The 22,415-nt window shown below is 45.5% G+C and overlaps 1 protein-coding gene across 3 annotated transcripts in view; it reads left to right on the forward strand.

Annotated features, from left to right (window-relative positions):
- Window positions 1-22,415, forward strand: part of rbm17 (RNA binding motif protein 17) — a 52,183-nt gene that overhangs the window by 2,006 nt on the left and 27,762 nt on the right. For all 3 annotated transcript variants that reach the window (XM_070897111.1, XM_070897109.1, XM_070897110.1), the window contains exons 2-8: window positions 2,624-2,764; window positions 4,292-4,408; window positions 9,186-9,352; window positions 12,796-12,899; window positions 13,748-13,804; window positions 17,241-17,382; window positions 21,511-21,662. In XM_070897111.1, the coding sequence (XP_070753212.1) occupies window positions 2,642-2,764; window positions 4,292-4,408; window positions 9,186-9,352; window positions 12,796-12,899; window positions 13,748-13,804; window positions 17,241-17,382; window positions 21,511-21,662 (862 nt within the window). In that variant the 5' untranslated portion in view covers window positions 2,624-2,641. The remainder of the gene's footprint in view (window positions 1-2,623; window positions 2,765-4,291; window positions 4,409-9,185; window positions 9,353-12,795; window positions 12,900-13,747; window positions 13,805-17,240; window positions 17,383-21,510; window positions 21,663-22,415) is intronic.

A 22,415-nucleotide genomic window follows, 5' to 3' on the forward strand; every position in this document is an offset into this window, starting at 1 on the left:
TTTTTCTTTCATCAATTTTTTTTCTTTTTCATTCAATTTTTTTTTCTTTTTCATTCAATTTTTTTTCTTTTTCATTCAAATTTTTTTTTTTTCTTTTTCATTTTCATTCAATTTTTTTTTCATTCCCACCCCCCAACCCACCCCCCCAATCCCTCCCCCCCCACCCCATCCCCCCCCCCAAATCCATCCCCCCCCTCCCCCAACCCCCCACCTCCCCCAATCCCTACCCCCCCCCCAAATCCATCCCCCCCCCCAAAACCCCCCCCAAATCCCCCCCCAAATCCATCCCCTCCCCCCCCCCCCAATCCATCCCCCTCCCCCCCCCCCCCCCCAAATCCATCCCCTCCCCCCCCCCCCCAAATCCATCCCCCTCCCAATCCATCCCCCTCATTGGCTGTGGGACATCCTGAGGTGGTGAAAGACTTGCATTTATATAGCGCCTTTCACCACCTCAGGACGGCCCAAAGCGCTTTACAGCCAATGAAGTACTTTTGAAGTGTAGTCACTGTTGCAATGTGGGAAACACGGCAGCCAATTTGCACACAGCAAGCTCCCACACACAGCAATGTGATAATGACCAGATAATCTGTTTTAGTGATGTTGATTGAGGGATAAATATTGGCCCCAGGCCACCGGGGAGAACTCCCCTGCTCTTCTTCAAAATAGTGCCATGGGATCGTTTACATCCACCTGAGAGAGCAGACGGGGCCTTGGTTTAACGTCTCATCCAAAAGACGGCACCTCCGACAGTGCAGCACTCCCTCAGCACTGCACTGGGAGTGTCAGCCTGGATTTTTGAGCTCGCGTTCCTGGAGTGGGACTTGAACCCACAACCTTCTGACTCGAGAGGCGAGAGTGCTGCTCTCTGAGCCACGGCTGACATTCCCCATCTCACCCCGCCCACATAACGCCGCTCCGTCAACCCCCGCCCCTTCTCCTACTGTGCAAATAAGTACAGCTGTTCTCCCCTTGCTATGAGGAAACGTTACAAGGACACCCTCAAAGCCTCCCTGATAAAATGCAACATCCCCACCGACACCTGGGAGTCCCTGGCCCAAGACCGCCCCAAGTGGAGGAAGTGCATCCGGGAGGGCGCTGAGCACCTCGAGCCTCGTCGCCGAGAGCATGCAGAAACCAAACGCAGGCAGCGGAAGGAGCGTGCGGCAAACCAGACTCCCCACCCACCCTTTCCCTCAACCGCTGTCTGTCCCACCTGTGACAGAGACTGTAATTCCCGTATTGGACTGTTCAGTCACCTGAGAACTCACTTTTAGAGTGGAAGCAAGTCTTCCTCGATTCCGAGGGACTGCCTATGACGACGATGATGATGATGATGATGAGTTGAATGTTTATGTATTTTAATCAATATTCTCACTGCCTCTGGAAATAAATGAGACTTGTCAGGTCTGAGTAAATCAACAGATACCTGTATTTCATCATTTTTGTAATTTTTATCAAAGTAGTCTTGCATAAAGTCATGCAGCTGTTTCATTGCAAATACAAGATACTACTGTCTCCATATCATTGTTCATTTAAAGTATAGTTGCAAAAATATCCTTGGTTTTGCACTGAAGTTTCAGCCTAGATTATGTGCTCAAGTCTCAGTGGGCCTTGTACACACAACATTGTGACTCGGAAGCGATTGGCTCTCGTACCACTTGCCGATTCCTCTTTAGCTCTTCTCATTCTCTTGTGTCTCTTCTATGTCTTTTATTTTTTTGTATGCCGCATGTGCATATCACTTCTGCCCTTTAATCGTTTCCCGATCCCCACCGTAGCAATTTACAGGTCCTTCTACGAATGTGTATGTGGTCATTGTGTTTTCCCTTTCCCTTGTTCTGTTCATTCTTAAATATCGTTCAGTTCCGAGGAAGAGTTTATACCTAAAACATCAACTGACTCGCGTGTGCTTGGCGGATGCTGTCCGATTTGCTGAGTGCCTCCGAGGTTTTCTCCTATTGTTTCAGTTTTCTAACAACTGCAGTATTTTCCCTTTTTGACCTGAATGAATCCTTGTTTACAAATCCCTCCATGGTCTCGCCCCTCGCTATCTCTGTAATCTCCTTCAGCCTCACCCCCCCCCCCCCGAGATCTCTGCGCTCCTCTAATTCTGGCCTATTGAGCATCCCTGATTTTAATCGCTCAACCATCGGCGGCCATGCCTTCAGCTGCCTAGATCCTAAGCACTGGAGTTCTCTCCCTAAACCACTCTACCTCTCTTTTCTCCTTTAAGACGGTCCTTAAAACCTACCTCTGGTCATCTGACCTATTAGCTCCTTATGTGGCTTGGTGTCAAATTTTATTTGATAGCGTTCCTGTGAAGGGCTGGTTAAAGACGCTATATAAATACTTCTTGTATTGATTTCCCCTTATGTCTGCCCCTCTCTGTGGGAAAGTGTTTCAACTGATTTGTGCTGCTTTTGTCCATATGACTAAATGTCAATCCCAATAATTGAATCATTTCTTTAATACTGCGTTGACGTGACTTGCATCAGTACACTTGGACCTGTTTGGGGGGTGGTGTCAAACATTGACACAGCTCTAAATGGTTCACCATTGCTCTCTCACCTATTGAGTTCTTGGCTTGCTTAAACTGAATGATTTTATATTCTATTCACTCCAGGTGTAAAGAGAAGGCACAATGTCGCTCTACGATGACTTGGGTGTGGAGACCAGTGATTCAAAGACAGAGGGCTGGTCAAAAAACTTCAAACTCCTTCAGTCCCAGCTGCAAGTCAAGAAAGCAACACTCACGCAAGCAAAGGTAATACTTTTAGATTTTAGCTCATTGTTTGCTTTCCAGTCAGGCTACTATCAAACATTTCTAAATAAAGGAGACTTTTAAGTCAGCCATTCACAATTTTGTACTGAATGGCCAGCTGATGGGCAACACTCCTTAAGAGATATTTTCTTCAATCCTTCAGCCCTATAATCCCCCGAGACCTCTATTCTGGTCTTCTGAACATCTCTGATTTTAAATGCTCCACCATTGGAGGCCGTGCCTTCAGCTAACTAGGCCCTAAGCTCTGGAACTCCCTCCCTAAACCTCTCTGCCTCTCTTTCCTCCTTTAAGACACTCCTTAAAATCTACCTCTTTGACCAAGCATTTGGTCATCTGCCCTACTATCCCCTTAAATGGCTTGGAGTCAAAAAATCATTTGTTGATAGCACTCCTGCGAAGCGCCCTGCGATGTTTTATTTAGCTAAAGGCGCTATATAAATATAAGTGGTTTTGTCTTCCAAGTCTGAGCAGAGAACTGCTTCTGCGTTCAGCTATAACATCACCCACTAAACCTTGTTCTGGACTTTCTCTTCTTCTTCTCCCGTCTTGTGCCTAATATCCACACACCGTTTGATGGAGCATCATGCATGCGATCGCAATGAACCGGTTATAAAGGGAATGATGCGCCTTTGTGGTACGTGATGCTGGAATGTCAGCACTTTGCTGCAACGATCAAGGAGACACTGGTGGGCAACTCTGGAGGAGTGGCTTGAGTGCAGATCCCGGAGACCAGTTAATCCAGGGGAGCAGGTTACCGGCTCACCTTGACAGAATCCGAGAAATTTACGGCACGGAGGGAGGCCATTCGGCCCATCGTATCCGTGCTGGCTGACCAAGAGCTACCCAGCCTAATCCCACTTTCCAGCTCTGTGTCCGTAGTCCTGTAGGTTACAGCACTTCAAGTGCACATCCAAGTACTTTTTAAATGTGGTGAGGGTTTCTGCCTCTACCACCCTTTCAGGCCGTGAGTTCCAGACCCCCACCACCCTCTGGGTGAAGAAAGTTCTCATCTCCCTTTCAATCCTTTGACCAATTACTTTAAATCTATGCTCCCTGGTTATTGACCCCTCTGCTAAGGGACATGGGTCCTATCCTCTCTATCCAGGCCCCTCATAATTTTATACACCTCAATCAAGTCTCCCCTTAGCCTCCTCTGTCCAAAGAAAACAACCCCAATCGTTCCTCGTAGCAGAAGAAAGATGTTGAACACAGTGGCTGGGTAAAGAGGACAGAAAATTATTTTAAACATGCAAAATGATGTGCTGATTTTGTTAAACCAATCTAAATGACTTTTGTTATTCACATGTGTGCTGTGAAAGCAGCATCTTAAAGTTTATCAGCTGGGATGCCCTGTTTGTGAAGGAGATCTGTTACTGCCTGTATTGTGATGGGACGATTTATTAAACTCCTATGCATTTTATATCGGTATTTGCCATCCTTTCTGTGGCAATACTCCTGTTTTGATAGAAAGTGTCACTGGTCCTAAATCATGTCGATGTTTGTTTTTAGACACAACGTTCAAAACAGAGTACTGTTTTAGCTCCGGTGATCGACCTGAAGCGAGGCAGCTCTGGGGAAGAGAGGCAGGTTGTTGATACGCCACCTCACATCGCCTCTAGTTTAAAGGTGAGAACCTCTGCAAACTCTAGTGAATTATACCTGTCATCGCTTAAAAATAGTTTACTTGCTCTTTCCTGCGGCCGTTGACTCCGAGTTGGACCGTGGAGGGGATGGGATGGGGCGGGGGTGGTGGGGAGGATTGGTTTGGGGAGGGGTGGGTGGTGTTCAGTGGGGTGGGGGTTAGTGGTGGGGTGAGGTAGTGGGGCTGGGGTGTTTGGTGGGGGGTGGGGTGGAAGGGAGGGATGGTTTGGGGAGGGGGGGGTGTTTGGTGGAGTGGAGGGTGGTGCTGGGGTGAGGTAGTGGGGGTTTGTTTTAGGGGTGGGGTGAGGTTGGGGGTGAGGTGGGGGGGTAGAGGTAGTGGGGGTTTCTCGGGGGGAGGTGGGGTGGGGGGGGAGGTGGGGTGGGATACAGAACCACATGTCTAGGCATCCTTGGGACCTCGCTCGAGGCCACAGGGAATACCATGGCCAGGACTGATTTAGTGGAGATGGCTGGATAGCCATCGGGAACAGGAACCCTGGCTGATTGTTGGCTCCTTAACCTAGGGACCCAGACCAACCCCCTGACTCGGATCTTCTAGCTCAAAGAGGCATTTGAATTACATTTTCATAGAACGATACAGCCTAGAAGGAGGCCATTCTGCCCATCGTGCCTGTGCTGGCTCTTTGGTAAAGCTATCCCACTCGTCTCACTCCCCCGCTCGTTCCCCATAGCCCGGCAAATGTTTTCCCTTAAAGTATTTATCCAACTCCCGTTTGAAAGTTACTATTGAATCTGCTCCCACCGCCCTTTCAGGCAGCGCTTTCCAGATCATAACTCGCTGTGTAGAAGAATGTTTCCTTGTGTCACCTCGGGTTCTTTTGCCTCAAATCTGTGTCCTCTGGTTACCGACCCCTGAGTTCCTCCTAATTTACTCAATCAAAACTGTTCATGATTAAATTTCCTACTTCTAATAAATTTCCCATTAGCTTTCTCTGCTCTTGAGAACAATTCCAACTTCTCCAATCTTTCCACGTAACTGGAGTCCTTCATCCCTGGTGCCATTCTAACAGATCGCTTCTGCATTTTATTTTGAACAAAAGTAAAGAACACACATTGGCTTGTCAGATTTACCAACTTAAGGTTTACCCGTAAGCTACAAATGCAGATTGCATCCACGGCAGATAGGATGAGGCTCAAAAGAAAACGGCAAATGCTGGAAATCAGAAATAATACAGAACATTCTGGAAGTGAACAGGAGGCCAGACGACATGTGAAAGAGAAAGAGATAAGGGATGAGGGAATTCAGTTACGCAGATAGACTAGAGAAGCTGGGGTTGTTCTCCTTCGAACAGAGAAGGCGAAGAGGAGATTTGACAGAGGTGTTTCAAACTTGAAGAGTTTAGACAGAGTAAATAAAGAAACTGTTTCCCATTGGCTGAAGGGGCGATGACCAGGGGGCATAGATTTAAGGTGATTGGCAAAAAAAGTAGAGGGCGACATGAACATAAGAACATAAGAATTAGGAACAGGAGTAGGCCATCTAGCCCCTCGAGCCTGCTCCGCCACTCAACAAGATCATGGCTGATCTGGCCGTGGACTCAACTCCACTTACCCGCCCGCTCCCCGTAACCCTTAATTCCCTTATTGGTTAACAATCTATCTATCTGTGACTTGAATACATTCAATGAGCTAGCCTCAACTGCTTCCTTGGGCAGAGAATTCCACAGATTCACAACCCTCTGGGAGAAGAAATTCCTTCTCAACTCGGTTTTAAATTGGCTCCCCCGTATTTTGAGGCTGTGCCCCCTAGTTCTAGTCTCCCCGACCAGTGGAAACAACCTCTCTGCCACTATCTTGTCTATCCCTTTCATGATTTTAAATGTTTCTATAAGATCACCCCTCATCCTTCTGAACTCCAACGAGTAAAGACCCAGTCTACTCAATCTATCATCATAAGATAACCCCCTCATCTCCGGAATCAGCCTCGTGAATCGTCTCTGTACCTCCTCCAAAGCTAGTATATCCTTCCTTAAGTAAGGTGACCAAAACTGCACGTAGTACTCCAGGTGCGGCCTCACCAATACCCTGTACAGTTGCAGCAGGACTTCCCTGCTTTTGTACTCCATCCCTCTCGCAATGAAGACCAACATTCCATTCGCCTTCCTGATTACCTGCTGCACCTGCAAACTAACTTTTTGGGATTCATGCACAAGGACCCCCAGGTCCCTCTGCACCGCAGCTGTTGTAATTTCTCCCCATTCAAATAATATTCCCTTTAACTTTTTTTTTTCCCAAGGTGGATGACCTCACATTTTCCGACATTGTATTCCATCTGCCAAACCTTAGCCCAGTCGCTTAACCTATCTAAATCTCTTTGCAGCCTCTCTGTGTCCTCTACACAACCCGCTTTCCCACTAATCTTTGTGCCATCTGCAAATTTTGTTACACTACACTCTGTCCCCTCTTCCAGGTCATCTATGTATATTGTAAACAGTTGTGGTCCCAGCATCGATCCCTGTAGCATACCACTAACCATCGATTTCCAACCCGAAAAGGACCCATTTATCCCGACTCTCTGCTTTCTGTTAGCCAGCCAATTCTCTATCCATGCTAATACATTTCCTCTGACTCCGCGTACCTTTATCTTCTGCAGTAACCTTTTGTGTAGCACCTTATCGAATGCCTTTTGGAAATCTAAATACACCACATCCATCGGTACACCTCTATCCACCATGCTCGTTATATCCTCAAAGAATTCCAGTAAATTAGTTAAACATGATTTCCCCTTCATGAATCCATGTTGCGTCTGCTTGATTGCACTATTCCTATCTAGATGTCCTGCTATTTCTTCCTTGATGATAGCTTCAAGCATTTTCCCCACTACAGATGTTAAACTAACCGGCCTATAGTTACCTGCCTTTTGTCTGCCCCCTTTTTTAAACAGAGGCGTTACATTAGCTGCTTTCCAATCCGCTGGGACCTCCCCAGAGTCCAGAGAATTTTGGTAGATTATAACGAATGCATCTGCTATAACTTCCGCCATCTCTTTTAATACCCTGGGATGCATTTCATCCGGACCAGGGGACTTGTCTACCTTGAGTCCCATTAGCCTGTCCAGCACTACCCTCCCTAGTGATAGTGATTGTCTCAAGGTCCTCCCTTCCCACATTCCTGTGACCAGCAATTTTTGGCATGGTTTTTGTGTCTTCCACTGTGAAGACCGAAGCAAAATAATTGTTTAAGGTCTCAGCCATTTCCACATTTCCCATTATTAAATCCCCCTTCTCATCTTCTAAGGGACCAACATTTACTTTAGTCACTCTCTTCCATTTTATATATCGGTAAAAGCTTTTGTTGTGAATGCAGCGAGTGGTTAGGATTTGGATTTGGAACGCGCTGCCTGATAGGGTGGTGGATACAGATTCAATAGTCGCCTTCAAAAGGGAATTGGATAAATACTTGAAGGAGGAAAATTGCCGGGATATGAGGAAAGAGCGGGGGAGGGGGACTGACTGGATTGCTCTTCGAGAGAGCTGGCGCAGACTCGATGGGCCGAATGGTCTCCTTCTGTGCTGTACTACGATTCTATGATAGTGGGCGTGGGATCCTTCATTATAATATTTGCAGAGATATTGGATTCAATGAATATATTTAAGGCGGAGATAGACAGATTTTTGAGCGATAAGGGAGTAAAGGGTTATGAGGAGCGGACAGGGAAGTGGAGCTGAGTCCATGATCAGATCAGCCAAGATCTTATTAAATGGCAGAGCAGGCTCGAGGGGCCGAATGGCCTACTCCTGCTCCTATTTCTTATGTTATTGCAAGTATCGTTGTTTTGAGCATTGTTTGTATGTTACATAGAAACATAGAAAATAGGTGCAGGAGTAGGCCATTCGGCCCTTCGAGCCTGCACCACCATTCAATATGATCATGGCTGATCATGCAACTTCAGTACCCCATTCCTGCTTTCTCTCCATACCCCTTGATCCCTTTAGCCATATGGGCCACATCAAACTCCCTTTTGAATATATCTAATGAACTGACCTCAACAACTTTCTGTGGTAGAGAATTCCACAGGTTCACAATTCTCTGAGTGAAGAAGTTTCTCCTCATCTCGATCCTAAATGGCTTACCCCTTATCCTTAGACTGTGACCCCTGGTTCTGGACTTCCCCAACATCGGGAACATTCTTCCTGCATCTAACCTGTCCAGTCCCGTCAGAATTTTATATGTTTCTATGAGATCTCCTCTCATTCTTCTTCTAAATTCCAGTGAATATAAGCCTAGTCGATCCAGTCTTTCTCAGTCCTGTCATCCTGGGAATCAGTCTGGTGAACCTTCGCTGCACTCCCTCAATAGCAAGAATGTCCTTCCTCAGATTAGGAGACCAAAACTGTACACAATATTCAAGATGTGGTCTCACAAAGGCCCTGTACAACTGTAGTAAGACCTCCCTTTACACTTAAAAAAAAAAATGATTTGCAGTAATCAGGATGTGATATCATTGCTATAAAATATGAAAAGTTGTTACATGGGGATGATATGGCCAGCATGGTATGATTTGACTAGATATCATCAGGTGAATCAAAATACACAGTGACGTTGTTTTTACCCAGTTTTCTGTCCTCCTGCCCTGAAGGCTGTGACTGCTGCTGGAGTTGTGATCAGTGAGTGCTGATCTGCCCACGTGACGATCCCTCGTGCACGGTCCAGGCAGCATAGCTGACCGTCCGATGAGGCTTTATTATGTAAAAGCAGTTAGTTGTTTACTTTATTATCGATCATTGTTACTCCTTCCAAGGACCCTGTACCAAGCGGCTTCTCCACAGGGGAGGTGTTGATCCCACTGGCCGATGAGTACGACCCCATGTACCCAAACGACTACGAGAAAGTTGTGAAACGGCAGCGTGAGGACAGACAGCGACAGCGCGAGCTGGAGCGACAGAAAGAAATTGAAGAAAGGGAAAAGTAAGTATTCGGAAAGCTGTCGGGGTTTTCTTCTCATCTTTGGAGGAAGAGTATCAAACTACGAGCTCGCCCAAAATGTGCATCTGTAACCAGCCGCATTCGCTCTTTGAATGGTCAGGCTTACATAAGAATTAGGAGCAGGAGCAGGCCATTCGGCCCCTCGAGCCTGCTCCGCCATTCAATGAGATCAAGGCTGACCTTCGACCTTAACTCCACTTTCCCGCCCGATCTCCATATCCCTTGATTCCCTTAATATCCAAAAATCTATCATAAGAACATAAGAATTAGGAGCAGGAGCAGGCCATTCGGCCCCTCGAGCCTGCTCCGCCATTTAATACGATCATGGCTGATCCATCATGGACTCAGGTCCACTTCCCTGCCCGCTGTAAGTGGTTTCCCTTAGGTGTTTTCGACGCACCCCCATGTTACACTAGTTCTAGACCTGGGAGTGATTACTGTACTGAACAGATGAATGAGTCACGGACAAATACCTTGGTCTCAACCGGCAATGCTTTATTAAAGCTAAACACACACCTGCACACAGTAAAACCACACACACCCTGGTGTGTAAAACAAACAAATGCAGTACAATACACTGTGGCCTGTCTAACTGGCCCCTAATTTGAAGTACCCCAACGTCTAAAACACCCCCCCCTGTAAACCCCTAAGAATTTGGTTGGGAGAACGCACGATGCCCCCTCACACCGTGACTGTGATCTTAAAAGATGTGTGTGCAGAAATACTTATCGATTTCACTACTTACTCGCTGCTTCTTCCGATGAAAAGGTATCTCTTCTGGTTTCTTCTCGCCATCACAATATGGAGGGCTGGATTCTTGTAGGGGCGAAGCAGCGAGGCGAGAGAGAGAGATGGCCACACGGCCATCTTTTATATCCAAGTCTGTTTGCCTTTCCAGGCTGAATAAAATTTGTTTCAAGGCTTCCTGTTGGTGTGTCTTCTGCTTTTACCCAATAAAATTCCTTGTTTTCGAGGTTTCCTGTGTTTGAGTCCAGTGATGGGTTTTCGCTTCCAGGCAGTATGGGCTTAATGGCTCTCTCTTGTTCTGGTAACTCATCCAGGTAATCGGTCCGATCACTGATTGACGAAGTCACCTTGCCTAACAATGGACTCCGTTAGTCCACCTCCTGCCTTATGTTGGCCATTGTCATTCCAGACTCCCTGCCCATCATTCTAAGTCCAAAGTGGAGCTGCACCTGGGCCCCTCCCACAAACAGCTTCCAGCTTTCTTTCTGTGGTGAGAAAAATATTAAACGCAATGTCCAGACAATGTCCAAAAATCCTTGGGGGTTCGATGCTTCCAGTCTTTACACCGCTCCCCATAACCCCTTACTCACTTAGCGGTTAAGAAACTGTCTATGTCTTAAATTTATTCAATGTCCCAGCTTCCACAGCTCTCAGGCAGCGAATTCCACAGGATTACAGCCCTCTGAGAGAAGAAATTCCTCCTCATCTCAGTTTTAAGTGGGCAGTCCCTTATTCTAAGATTATGCCCCCTAGTTCTAATCTCCCCCATCAGTGGAAATATCCTCTCTGCATCCACCTTGTCGAGCCCCCTCATAATCTTATACGTTTTGATAAGATCACCTCTCATTCTTCTGAATTCCAATGAGTAGAGGCCCAACCTACTCAACCTTTCCTCATAAGTCAACCCCCTCATCTCCGGAATCAACATAATGAACCTTTTCTGAACTGCCTCCAAAGCAAGTATATCCTTTCTTAAATATGGAAACCAAAACTGTACGCAGTATTCCAGGTGTGGCCTCACTAATACTCTGTACAACTGTAGCAAGACTTCCCTGCTTTTATACTCCATCCCCTTTGCAATAAAGGCCAAGATATCATTGGCCTTCCTGATCACTTGCTGTACCTGCATACTATCCTTTTGTGTTTCATGCACAAGTAACCCCCAGGCCATCCTGTACTGCGGCACTTTGCAATCTTTCTCCATTTAAATAATAACTTGCTCTTCGATTTTTTTTCTGGCAAAGTGCATGACCTCACACTTTCCAACATTATACTCCATCTGCCAAATTTTTGCCCACTCACTTAGCCTGCCTATGTCCTTTTGCAGGTTTTTTGTGTCCTCCTCACACATTGCTTTTGTTCCCATTTTTGTATCGTCAGCAAACTTGGCTACGTTACACTCGGTCCCTTTATCCAAGTTGTTAATATAGATTGTAAATAGTTGGGGTCCCAGCACTGATCCCTGTGGCACCCCACTAATTACTGATTGCCAACCAGAGAATGAACTATTTAACCCGACTCTCTGTTTTCTGTTAGTTAGCCAATCCTCTATCCATGCTAATATATCGATTTCTGTCTTGAATATACTCAACGACCGAGCCTCCACAGTCCTCTGGGGTAGAGAATTCCAAAAATTCACCACCCTCTGAGTGAAAATATTTCTCCTCATCTCTGTCCTAAATGTCCAACCTCTTATTCTGAGACTGTAACCCCTGGTTCTAGATTCCCCAGCCAGGGGAAACATCCTCCCTGCATCTACCCTGTCAAGTCCTATAAGAATTTTGTATGTTTCAATGAGATCGCCTCTCATTCTTCTCAAACTCGAGAATATAGCCCTAGTCATCTCAGTCTCTCCTCATAGGACAATCCCCCTATCCCAGGAATCAGTCCGGGGAACCGTTGTTGCACTCCCTCTATGGCAACTATACCCTTCTTTGGTTTAAGTTTGGGGCAGCTTTAAAAAGTTCTTAACATCAACAAAGCTATCTATTTCTACTGCTCAGAAACACTTCTGGCATTGGCCTCGTAATGTAACGGAAACAATGTGCAAGATTCGCCAGGTGGGCCAGGTGCTTGTATGTTCTCTTGCAGCTTGCTGTATGTTTTCACGTGCAGTAGTTGAAGCAGCTATCATTGCTATAGTTAAGGGGAGGATTGATGTGTATATGAGGGAGAAGGGACTAGTATGATACGGAGTGGGCAATGTTCCCTCTAAGTGGCCATGCAGCAATGGGAACGGTCCCGCGCAGGCCGCTCATCGGCTTTTGCGTTGCGCACAGAAATTTTAAATGGACCGCGCAGTAAAAGAAGCAGGCCTTGCAGAGCAAAGCGCAGCTTACAAGGAATATTGACTGGTGTGGGGATGGGTGGTCAGGGTGTTGAGAGGTAATTAAATGGGAGGAGGCTGGTTTGGAGTATAAACACCAGCATAGACCAGTTGGGCCGAATGGCCTGTTTCTCTGCTGCAGATTCTATGTCATTCTATGATTCACCATGAATCATGCCAGCAATGTTCCCTTTAATTATTTTGGGGTGCGTGGTTCCTTTAAGGGGCTGCATAGTTTATTTTTCCACTGGCTCACCAGCTGCCCGCAACCCAGCTTAAAGGGAACGTTGTCCAGCCGTACCGTATACTTGTTTAAAAAAAAGTGTACAATTTCTCTCATTAAAATCTCCAGGCGAAGGAAGGAGAGGCACGAGCAACCTACCGGGTTCGCGAGAAGACCCGATCCGGACTCTGAGGAAGATGATGAAGAAAGAGAAAAAGAAAGACGAAAAAGAAGTAGGTGCTTCATGGTCTTTGCGCTTCGGTGTCGTGACCAATATTCCCTGTCTTTGGTTTCGGGCCGCACAGCCCCTTTATTGCAAGGGGGATGGAGTATAAAAGTAGGGAAATCCTGCTACAACTGTACAGGGTATTGGTGAGGCGTGCAGTTTTGGTCTCCTTATTTAAAGAGGGATATACTTGCATTGGAGGCAGTTCAGAGACGGTTCATGAGGTTGATTCCTGGGTTGAAGGGTTATATGAAGAAAGGTTGAGCAGGTTGGGCCTCTACTCATTGGAGTTTAGAAGAATGAGAGGTGATCTTATTGAAATGTGTAAGATTCTGAGGGGGCTCGACACGGTGGATGCAGAGAGAATGTTTCCCCTCGTGGGGGCATCTAGAACTAGGGGGCTTTCTTTCAGAATAAGAGGTCGCCCATTTAAGACAGAGATGAGGAGGAATTTATTCTCTGAGGGTCGTGAATCTTTGGAATTCTTTTACCCCAGAGAGCTGTGGAGGCTGGGTCATTGAATATATTCAAGGCAGAGATCGACAGATTTTTGAACTACAGAGGAGCGGCCAGGAAAGTGGAGTTGAGGCCAAGATGAGATCAGCCATGATCTTATTGAATGGCGGAGCAGGCTCGAGGGGCCGTATGGCTGACTTCTGCTCCTAATTCTTATGTTCTTATACCATGCATGGACAGTTTTTCTGTTTAAAAGCCTGCTGCATGATATTAATGGAGCGCTGCGCAGCTTACAGGGAACGTTGGTTGTGATTTCTTTTCATTTGGAGATCGCTATTTATTTTTGTTCAAACAAAAACTTTTCACCAATTGAAAGTTCTTTACTTTATTGTGTTTCAGGTATGGGAGGAGCAGCGATTGCCCCGCCTTCGTCACTTGTTGAAAAGGACAAAGAACGTATGTACAACCAATATCGCTATAAACTACATTTGTTTGATAGAAAATATCTTTCTCTGACGTTGCTTAAACAATTTACAATGATATACCTCGTACAATGTTCCCTCTAGTTTTTTTGGGGTCCGTGGGCTCTTTAACTGGATGAGCGGCCCATTCAATTTTTTGCGGTTATTCCCGTTGTAAATATAGTGAGCGGTCTGCACAGGACCTCCAGACCGCTGCCCGGCCACGCAGCTTAGCAGGAATGTTGGTGTTAAAATCTGAGATGATTGTTCGAACTCCATTTGGACTCCTCCCTTTTGAGGGGCAGGAACTCCATGACTTAAGCAGATCAGCACAGATTCTTCGTGGATCGGCAGATTTTAAAATTCTCATCCTTGTTTTCAAATCCCTCTATGGCCTCGCCCCTCCCTATCTCTGTAATCTCCTCCAGCCTCACAACCTCCCCCCCTCCGAGAACTCTGCGCTCCTCTAATTCTGCCCTCTTGAGCATCCCTGATTATAATCGCTCAACCATTGGTGGCCGTGCCTTCTATTTCCTAGGCCCCAAGCTCTGGAACTCGCTCCCTAAACCTCTCCGCCACTCTACCTCTTTCCTTCTTCAAGACCCTCCTTAAAACCTACCTCTTTGACCAAGGTTTTCTCCATCTCGGGGGAGGTTGTGGGGCTGGGGGAGATTACAGAGATAGGGAGGCACGAGGAGGGCCATGGAGGGATTTGCAAACAAGGATGAGAATTTTGAAATCGAGGCATTGCTTAACTGGAAGCCAATGTAGGTCAGCGAGCACAGGGAGAAAATCGGCCCAGGTTTTTCTGTCAATATAACGGTGATGCTAACGATGCTCGCCATTATTTACGCGCAAGGGGTACAGTGACTTCAGGCGAGGGCAGATGTGCGGTTAAATCCGAATATCCAAAAGTTGCTGTCCGACTTGCGTTGTTCCGTTGTTAGCTTCACGAACATGGCATCTCGCTTTCCACCCTCAGCATTGACACACATTGAATGGCATGAAGTTACAGTTAGTGCGCAGTAAATACAAACCCCCGCAGATATTTAGGGCTAGTAATGAAAAGCGTAAATACTCCTTTAGCAACATAACCGGTATTAATGACAGCTAATCAACCTCTCTGGCACTGAAAATGAGCTATTAATAAGTCTCATTCCTTCAGGTTGTGAATTGTTTTAGGAGATTTTAAACAATGTCAATTTTTTTTTTCTTTGTCTCTTTTTATTCTTCTCTATTCTTCTCTCTCTCTCTCTCTCTCTTAATCGAGACTTTCTTTCGCTCTCTTTATTTCTCTTTCTGTACCTGATTTGACATTGAATTCGCCCACTCTAATTCATTCTCTTTCTCAGTCATTATGCTGTTTATTCCCCTATCCCACAATCTGATTGGTTAAGGAGATACCCTGTTGGTTGTCTTGTTCACTTGGGTCCCAGAGGCCCTGTTTCCTGCACTGCGCCCTTATCAGCTCACTTTGTGGCCAAAAATATTTTGAGCTGCAGGGGCAAGTCTAACTAAATGCCTTGCTAGAGCAAAATCTGGCCCAGGCACATTTTCAAGAAACAATTTTCTTTCCTCCAGAAGATGCTGATTTGTGTTTTGAGTCCAGGTTCTGGCAACCCTTGAATACCTGTCAAGTAACCATTCTCCATGTATGAGACTGGGCAACATGTGCCAGGAGCTATGTAACCGTGGAATGCACCACGGCTGAACCATATCTTGATCTTAACTGGCATCTACACTTTAAGTGAAGTCTCACTAGTTTGCAATTGGGGATGGTGGTCAGGCTGATTTCCCCTACCACTTCCCACCATGCTAATACGAGTTAAACCTGCACACCTCGAGTTTTGTTATTGTTACACTATGAATATATATAATTTTATTTGTTACATTTTCTATTGCTATTGATTGCAAAGCAACAAATCTGGTACAGAACAATGAAATGATCAGACTAAATCAAATTGAGCTCATTCAGATATTTAAGAACATTTCTCAAAGCTATCCTAATGGCTTAATGGGCAAATGCATCACCTGGTGTGAAGAGCATAACTAGAGGCCATCAATATAAGATCGTCATCAAGAAATCAAATAGAGAATTCAGAAGAAACTTCTTTACCCAGAGAGTGCTGAGAATGTGGAACTCGCTGCCATAGGGAGTGGTTGAGATGAATAGTATCGATGCATTTAAGGGGAGGCTGGATAAGCATATGGGGGAGAAGGGAATAGAGGGCTATGCTGATAGAGTTAGATGAGGAAAGACGGGAGGAGGCTCGAGTGGAGCATAAATGCCGGCATGGACTGGTTGGGCCGAATGGCCTGTTTCTGTGCCGTATATCTGATGGAATCCTATGTAGTACGAAGCCATAAAGAAGTCTCGATTGATTCAGGTATTTCTGTTCATGTTTTCTTGTACCATCAGTCATTCCCTAGCTGGGGGGTGGGCAGGGATTAGGGCCTGAGGCAATGACTTGCCGAAGTCAGCTTGTAGACATTGTTGTAAGTGTATTTTAGTGCATTGTGTCATAGAGTGGTAAGGTGCAAGTTTGGCTTTCCATCCCTCCCTACCCCTCTTGTGATTTCCACCCTTCGCCCTGTTGCTGGCCCAGCTAAGATCAGGACCTTGCGTTTGGAGAATTGCAGGCACAACCCTGTGTTCTGCCACCCTTCTGAAATTCAGTCTTGCAGTGTGTGATGATGTCCTTTGAAGCATTTGTTTATGTTGTGACCTTGTAACCCACTCAAACTGCTACTGTGCATATTCTGAGCTTTGTGTTTGAGGCAGGTTAATGACCCGTTCTTGTGAATTTACAGGAGAATCAGTGTATATCTTATTTAGCAAAAATAAATATGCACAGAGCAATTGGGTAAAGGAAACATTTTGCTCACCGATGGAATTTTCCAATATAACGATAGCTTTGCATTTTCAGTTTTAATGAAAGTTCACAGCTGCATTCCTGCTTTTCATGCCTTGGGTGTTACTGTGTATCCCCCACACCCCAACCCTCTGATATTTCATTCCTTTATTCTCTGATAACCTGATCTTATATTGTTTTTATCTGGCTTTAAGCTGTAAATGCTGTCACTGGCTTCCAAATAACCTCTGCTTCCTTTCCCTGTCCTGCGTTCCATTGTAGTTACGGAATCTGAGTGTAAATACGTTTGTCTTTTTTACAGGCTCATACATGCAGGCAATGCACCAAGAACGAATGCTGATAGAACATGCACAACTCTTTTCAATTATTATATTTTTTGGGGAAGTTTTCCAGTCGGTGGTTGTCTGTTTCCAAAATAAACTCTGAAAAATTCTGGGGAAAGTTTTTCAGAAACAGAAATAAAAATGCTGTAATTGTATAGAGTGCTTTTAAAGCAAAACTGTGCAGAATTATCACCTCAGATGCTAATTTGCTTTTTCCATTTTTTCTTAATGCAAGTCATTCCACCATTCCAGTATGAGGATGAATCCAGGGCTCGTAGTGCACCTGTCAAGGCTGCTATTCCCCCTCCGATCTATGATGAACCAGAGAGACCCCGCTCCCCACCTGGCCCCACCAACTCTTTCATCGCAAACATGGGGTAGGTGAAAAACTCAACTCGTTATCAAAATGATACGTCGTATGAATTTTCATCTGCGCCTCTATTATATAAGCTTTCTTTTTCTCTTATAAACGGGATTGATATTATGAAGAATGCTGCTTTGTGTGCCAGAGTAGACATACTTCCTCCAAAACTCAGTCTTATTTGCACGAAGAGAAGAATTACATCGGATATACGGCACAGTAACAGGCCATTCGGCCCAACCAGTCCATGCCGGTATTTATGCTCCACTCGAGCCTCCTCCCATCGTTCCTCATCTAAATCTGTCAGCATAACCCTCTATTTCCTTCTCCCTCATATACTTGTCTAGCCTCCCCTTAAATGCATCGATACTATTTGCCTCAACCACTCCCTGTGGTAACGAGTTCCACATTCTCACCATTCTCTGGGTAAAGAAGTTTCGTTTGAATTCCCGATTGGATTTCTTTGTGACTATCTTATATTGATGGCCTCTAGTTTTGCTCTTCCCCACAAGTGGAAACATTCTCTCTGTATCCACTCTATCAAAACCTTTCACAATTTTAAAGACCTCTATTGGGTCACCCCTCAGCCTTCTCGCTTCAAGAGCAAAGAGACCCAGCCTTTTCATCCTTTCCTGATGGGTATAACCTTGCAGTTCTGCTGTCATCCTTGTCAAACTATTTTGCACCCTCTCCGGTGCCTCTATATCCTTTTTATAATATGGCGACCAGAACTGTACACAAGTTGAAACACATCAATCAGTAAAAAGTCCAATAAAAATGTACCAATAATGTCCCGAGCATATTGATCTGGTACATTAAAGCCTCAGCACTACACAGTTATGGTGACCAGCAAAATATTTTTTCTAAGTGGGGATTATCCTTCTTGAGCTGTGAGCTGCTCCACTGACTGAGAATGTGGGAACTTTTAGGAACAGAGAGAGGTCATTTTCAACTCCACCTGCTCACCATACCCCTCGATCCTTTCCCACATCGTGTCCATTTGTCTCTTGAGCCCATTTGTATAGTGCACTTAATTTCCTTCTCTGGTAACAACTACAACTTGTATTTATATAGCGCCTTTAATGTAGTAAAACGTCCCATGGCAATTCACAGGAGCATTATCAAACTAAATTTGACACCGAGCCACATAAGAAGATATTCGGGCAGGTGACCAGACACTTGGTCAAAGAGGTAGATTTTAAGAAAGAAGGAAAAGAGATAGAGAGATGGAGAGGTTTAGAGAAAGAATTCCAGAGCGTATTCCTCAAGTCTATTACCTTTTGTATAAAAAATATTGTTTACTTCCTCTTTTCTCTATTACTCTTAACTTTCTAATTTTTAATTTGTGTCCCCTGGTTTTTCGACTCAACATGGCAAGAAAAATTTGCCTGGATCAATTGTCAATTTTCTTGAAAATTTCAAATAGGTCACCTGAAATCTCTTTTCCAAAGAAATACCCATGCCCAGTTTCCTTAAAGTTCCTTCTAAATAACTTAATTTCTTGATGCAGGTTGAACCTCCCTTATGGTGGGGGGGGGCGGTAGATCGCGGGGTCAGGCCAGCGATTGCGGGGGTCGTTAGCGAGGAAGGACTTCAATTTGTTCATGTCGGAGTTCTGCGCATGCACCTCCCAGTGGCCGGGAGTTCTGGATAAGGGAGGTTCAACCTGTACCAGGAATTAACTTTTGATGCTTGCCTCTGTGTCCTTTCAAGTGCAATAATACCCTTAAGTGATGAGGTGTAAGTTAGCTTCTTTGGTACTTGAGGTCTGTTGTAATGAGAGATTTGTGATAATGAGTGGCCACAGACTTGGGGGGGGTCACTATTAACAGTAAGGATGGCATTGTGCTTATAAATTCACATTCGCAATAGACAGAAGAAAACATTTTCCAAAATTGCAGTCCCAGTAAAGGAAGCTGTTGTATTTTTTAGAACTAAGGAAACTGTTCTGGTATCGTGAGCTGGACAGGGACATTCAGTTTGTCAGTGAATTTTTGACCTTGACAATGAGGGATGTCTGTGCAGGGAACAATGTTGGCATTGCTCATCTCGGAGTCCGGTTTAACACGGCCAGGTGCAGTGTAGAGCTTCCTGTATCCTGCTCCAACAGTTCCGGGACTTTGGCTGGGGGAGGAATGTACTGGGACTGGGGTAAGGCACTTTGGCTGGCCCTTGCTGTCTTCTGGGGAGCTCTGTCCTCTGTCACTTCAGGAAGTCAAAGTGGATCGAGTTACAATTTGCAAAGTCAGTGAGACTTGGGATGGGCGGTTCCAGTGACACATTCCTGTGAAACTTCAGGGTGTGGCTTATCCTCCAAAGGGATCAATCAGAAACAAAGGGTGGAGCATGTTGGCCATTTTGGCAGTACAAATCAACGCGTCCTTTTTTTATATCACAAGTCTAAAACTATTAGCCAATTCACACCAGCTGGAAGTGTTGGTTCCCAGCCGAGCAACTGCTGCTCAATGTGTTGTTGGTTTCGACCATGAGGTGGCAGTGTCAGTCTGGGAACTATACTTAAAACCAAAACAGCTGTAACCTCTACAAAAGCAAAATACTGCGGATGCTGGAAATCAGAAATAAAAATGAGAAAATACTGGAAACACTCAGCAGGTCAGGCGACATCTGTAGAGAGAGAGAGAGAGAGAGAGAAACAGAGTTAACGTTTCAGGTCGGTGACCTTTCGTCAGAACTGGAAAAAGTTAGAGATGTAACGGGTTTTAAGCAAGTGTGGGAGGAGGGGAGGAAAGAACTAAGGGGAAGGACTGTGAGAGGGTGAAAGGCAGGAGAGATTAAATGACAAAAGGGATAATGGTGCGAGGCAAAAGGAGATGGTAATGGGACAAGTAAAGGAACAAAAGATGGATCTAGAGAGGGTGTAAATGGGAATGGCAGATTCAACAACAGCTGCCATGTGAACAAATAGGGGCAGAGGTTATGGTCTGAAATTGTTGAACTTGATTTTGAGTCCGGAAGGCTGTAAAGTGCCCAATCGAAAGACAAGGTGCTGTCTCTCGAGCTGTAACCTGTGCTAGGGAACGGAGTAGACTACAGTGGTATGCAAATGGCGGGCATAGACCCAAATTTAGGCTTTGGCATAACTATTATAATATGAGTATATTTCTTTCTGGTTTCAGTCGGGATAACGTTTTGCAAAGTTTAATTTCATGTGTTTTATTTGCTCACCTGTAATCTGATGCAATGTGGTGCCTACCTCCTCCCCCTAGATTGTTATTATTCTCATTCTCCCTGAGGTCCCACTGCCCCTGTTGGCCATGGGGACTGAGGTTCTGATGCAATTGCACACACGATCATTATGCACACAGGGTGGAATTAACATGGCGCTAGTTCTATGTGGCTGCATGCTTGCCTCATGACACTATTTTGCAGAGGCATGGATCCAGCTCGACATGTTTAGTGGACCAGACCTGGTGGTGTATTGCAGCGTGCAGCAAAATGTGAGTCTTGGATGTTGTCATGGCTCCATAGGTCGCCTTTACACTTACAATTGCTGTTGAAGGCATGCATCGCTGACAGGACCCGTACAAGGCATAATTGGCCCAATAGTCGCTCATGTAGTCTAGCAGATTGCAAAGAAAGTGTAATTAATGAGCCCTGGAATGTTAAATGAAATGTAGACACTTTGTACAATTTGATTCTGTCTGCCATTTGTTGAATGGGCACTCACTGCTAATATTTGAAGCGTCTTCCAGAAAATTGCACAATGCAGAAAACAGCTTTCGGAAGTAAGCCTAAAGGGTACGAGATTGGATACACTGCACAACTCGGGGATTTGGGCTTGCTTCCGAGCCTGATGGGCTGCAATCGCTTCTCCGACAGCTGAGTTGGAACATTCTAAATACATTTCCTATTGGCATGAGCCCACGACACAGAACAGCCTGTAATGTACCACAGAACTGGAAATCTCACTCTCTTGAGGCCACCAGGATTGCAGCCAGTGTGGGGATATGGAAATTAAACCCTGTGCGCACAGCAGGGGATGCATTTTTGAGTGCTGTGGCAGTGTCGAAGGAGCCATCAGACACAGGAGCTGAAAACGGAAAATATTCAGCGAAGCAAATGTCGGGTCCGCTGAGTCCAGTGGCCACGTTTCTCATGTGCAGCATCCTTCTGTTTTTGACAGTGGCACGGTGGCGCACAAAATCATGCAGAAATACGGCTTCCGCGAGGGGCAGGGTCTGGGGAAGCACGAGCAAGGGCTGAGCACAGCGCTGTCAGTGGAGAAGACCAGCAAACGAGGAGGGAAAATTATCGTCGGTGATAGCGCAGAAAAAGGTACCTGCGCGCGTGCTCGCGGGGCTGTAATACCGCACTGGGTTCAAATACAGGTGCAACGTCCCGAATCCGGAACTCCGAAAACCGGACTTTTTGCGCATAGCTCAATGGAATCCGGAATTATTGTCCGAAAACCAGACATTTTTGAGGCAAAACCCAAAATCCGGCATGGATTCAGTCGGGGATTCTGGATTTCAGACAAGAGAATCAAGATTCGTGCCGGGTTTCGGGTTTTGCCGGATTTCAGACCACACCGCTCAAATCCCGGCACGGATTCGGTTGAGGATTCCGGATTTCAGACTGTTGATTTTCTTGTCTGAAATCCGGAGAAACCCAAAAGCTGGCACGGATTTGGTCCCGAGGATTCCAGATTTCAGACATTGTACCTGTACAAGTGATTTTATCAAAGCTGCTGGATCCGCGATTTAAAAATACTGAATGAGAATTATTAACTAAACAATGGACTCCACACAGCTACATCTGTGATCTGGTGTACCGCGTTCCTTTAAAACTTGTTCCTGTCGAGGTTGTGGCTGTTTAGGAAGTGACAGAAATCTGTGTCGGCTCATAATTGGCATCCAATAGATCAGGCTGTAACTCCTCATGCAAACTTCACAGGAGAACAGAAGGGCTCCACAGTGGGAGGCAGCAATGATTTAAAAATATCGGAAGCAATGCTTTGCAGATTGCTATTGTCGAGAGATATTATACAGATACTATATTTAGTAGAGAATTCTACTAGATATAGTATCT

The sequence above is a fragment of the Pristiophorus japonicus genome, chromosome 13 (genome assembly GCF_044704955.1).
Source record: "Pristiophorus japonicus isolate sPriJap1 chromosome 13, sPriJap1.hap1, whole genome shotgun sequence".
In the NCBI taxonomy this organism is placed as follows: Eukaryota; Metazoa; Chordata; class Chondrichthyes; family Pristiophoridae; genus Pristiophorus; species Pristiophorus japonicus.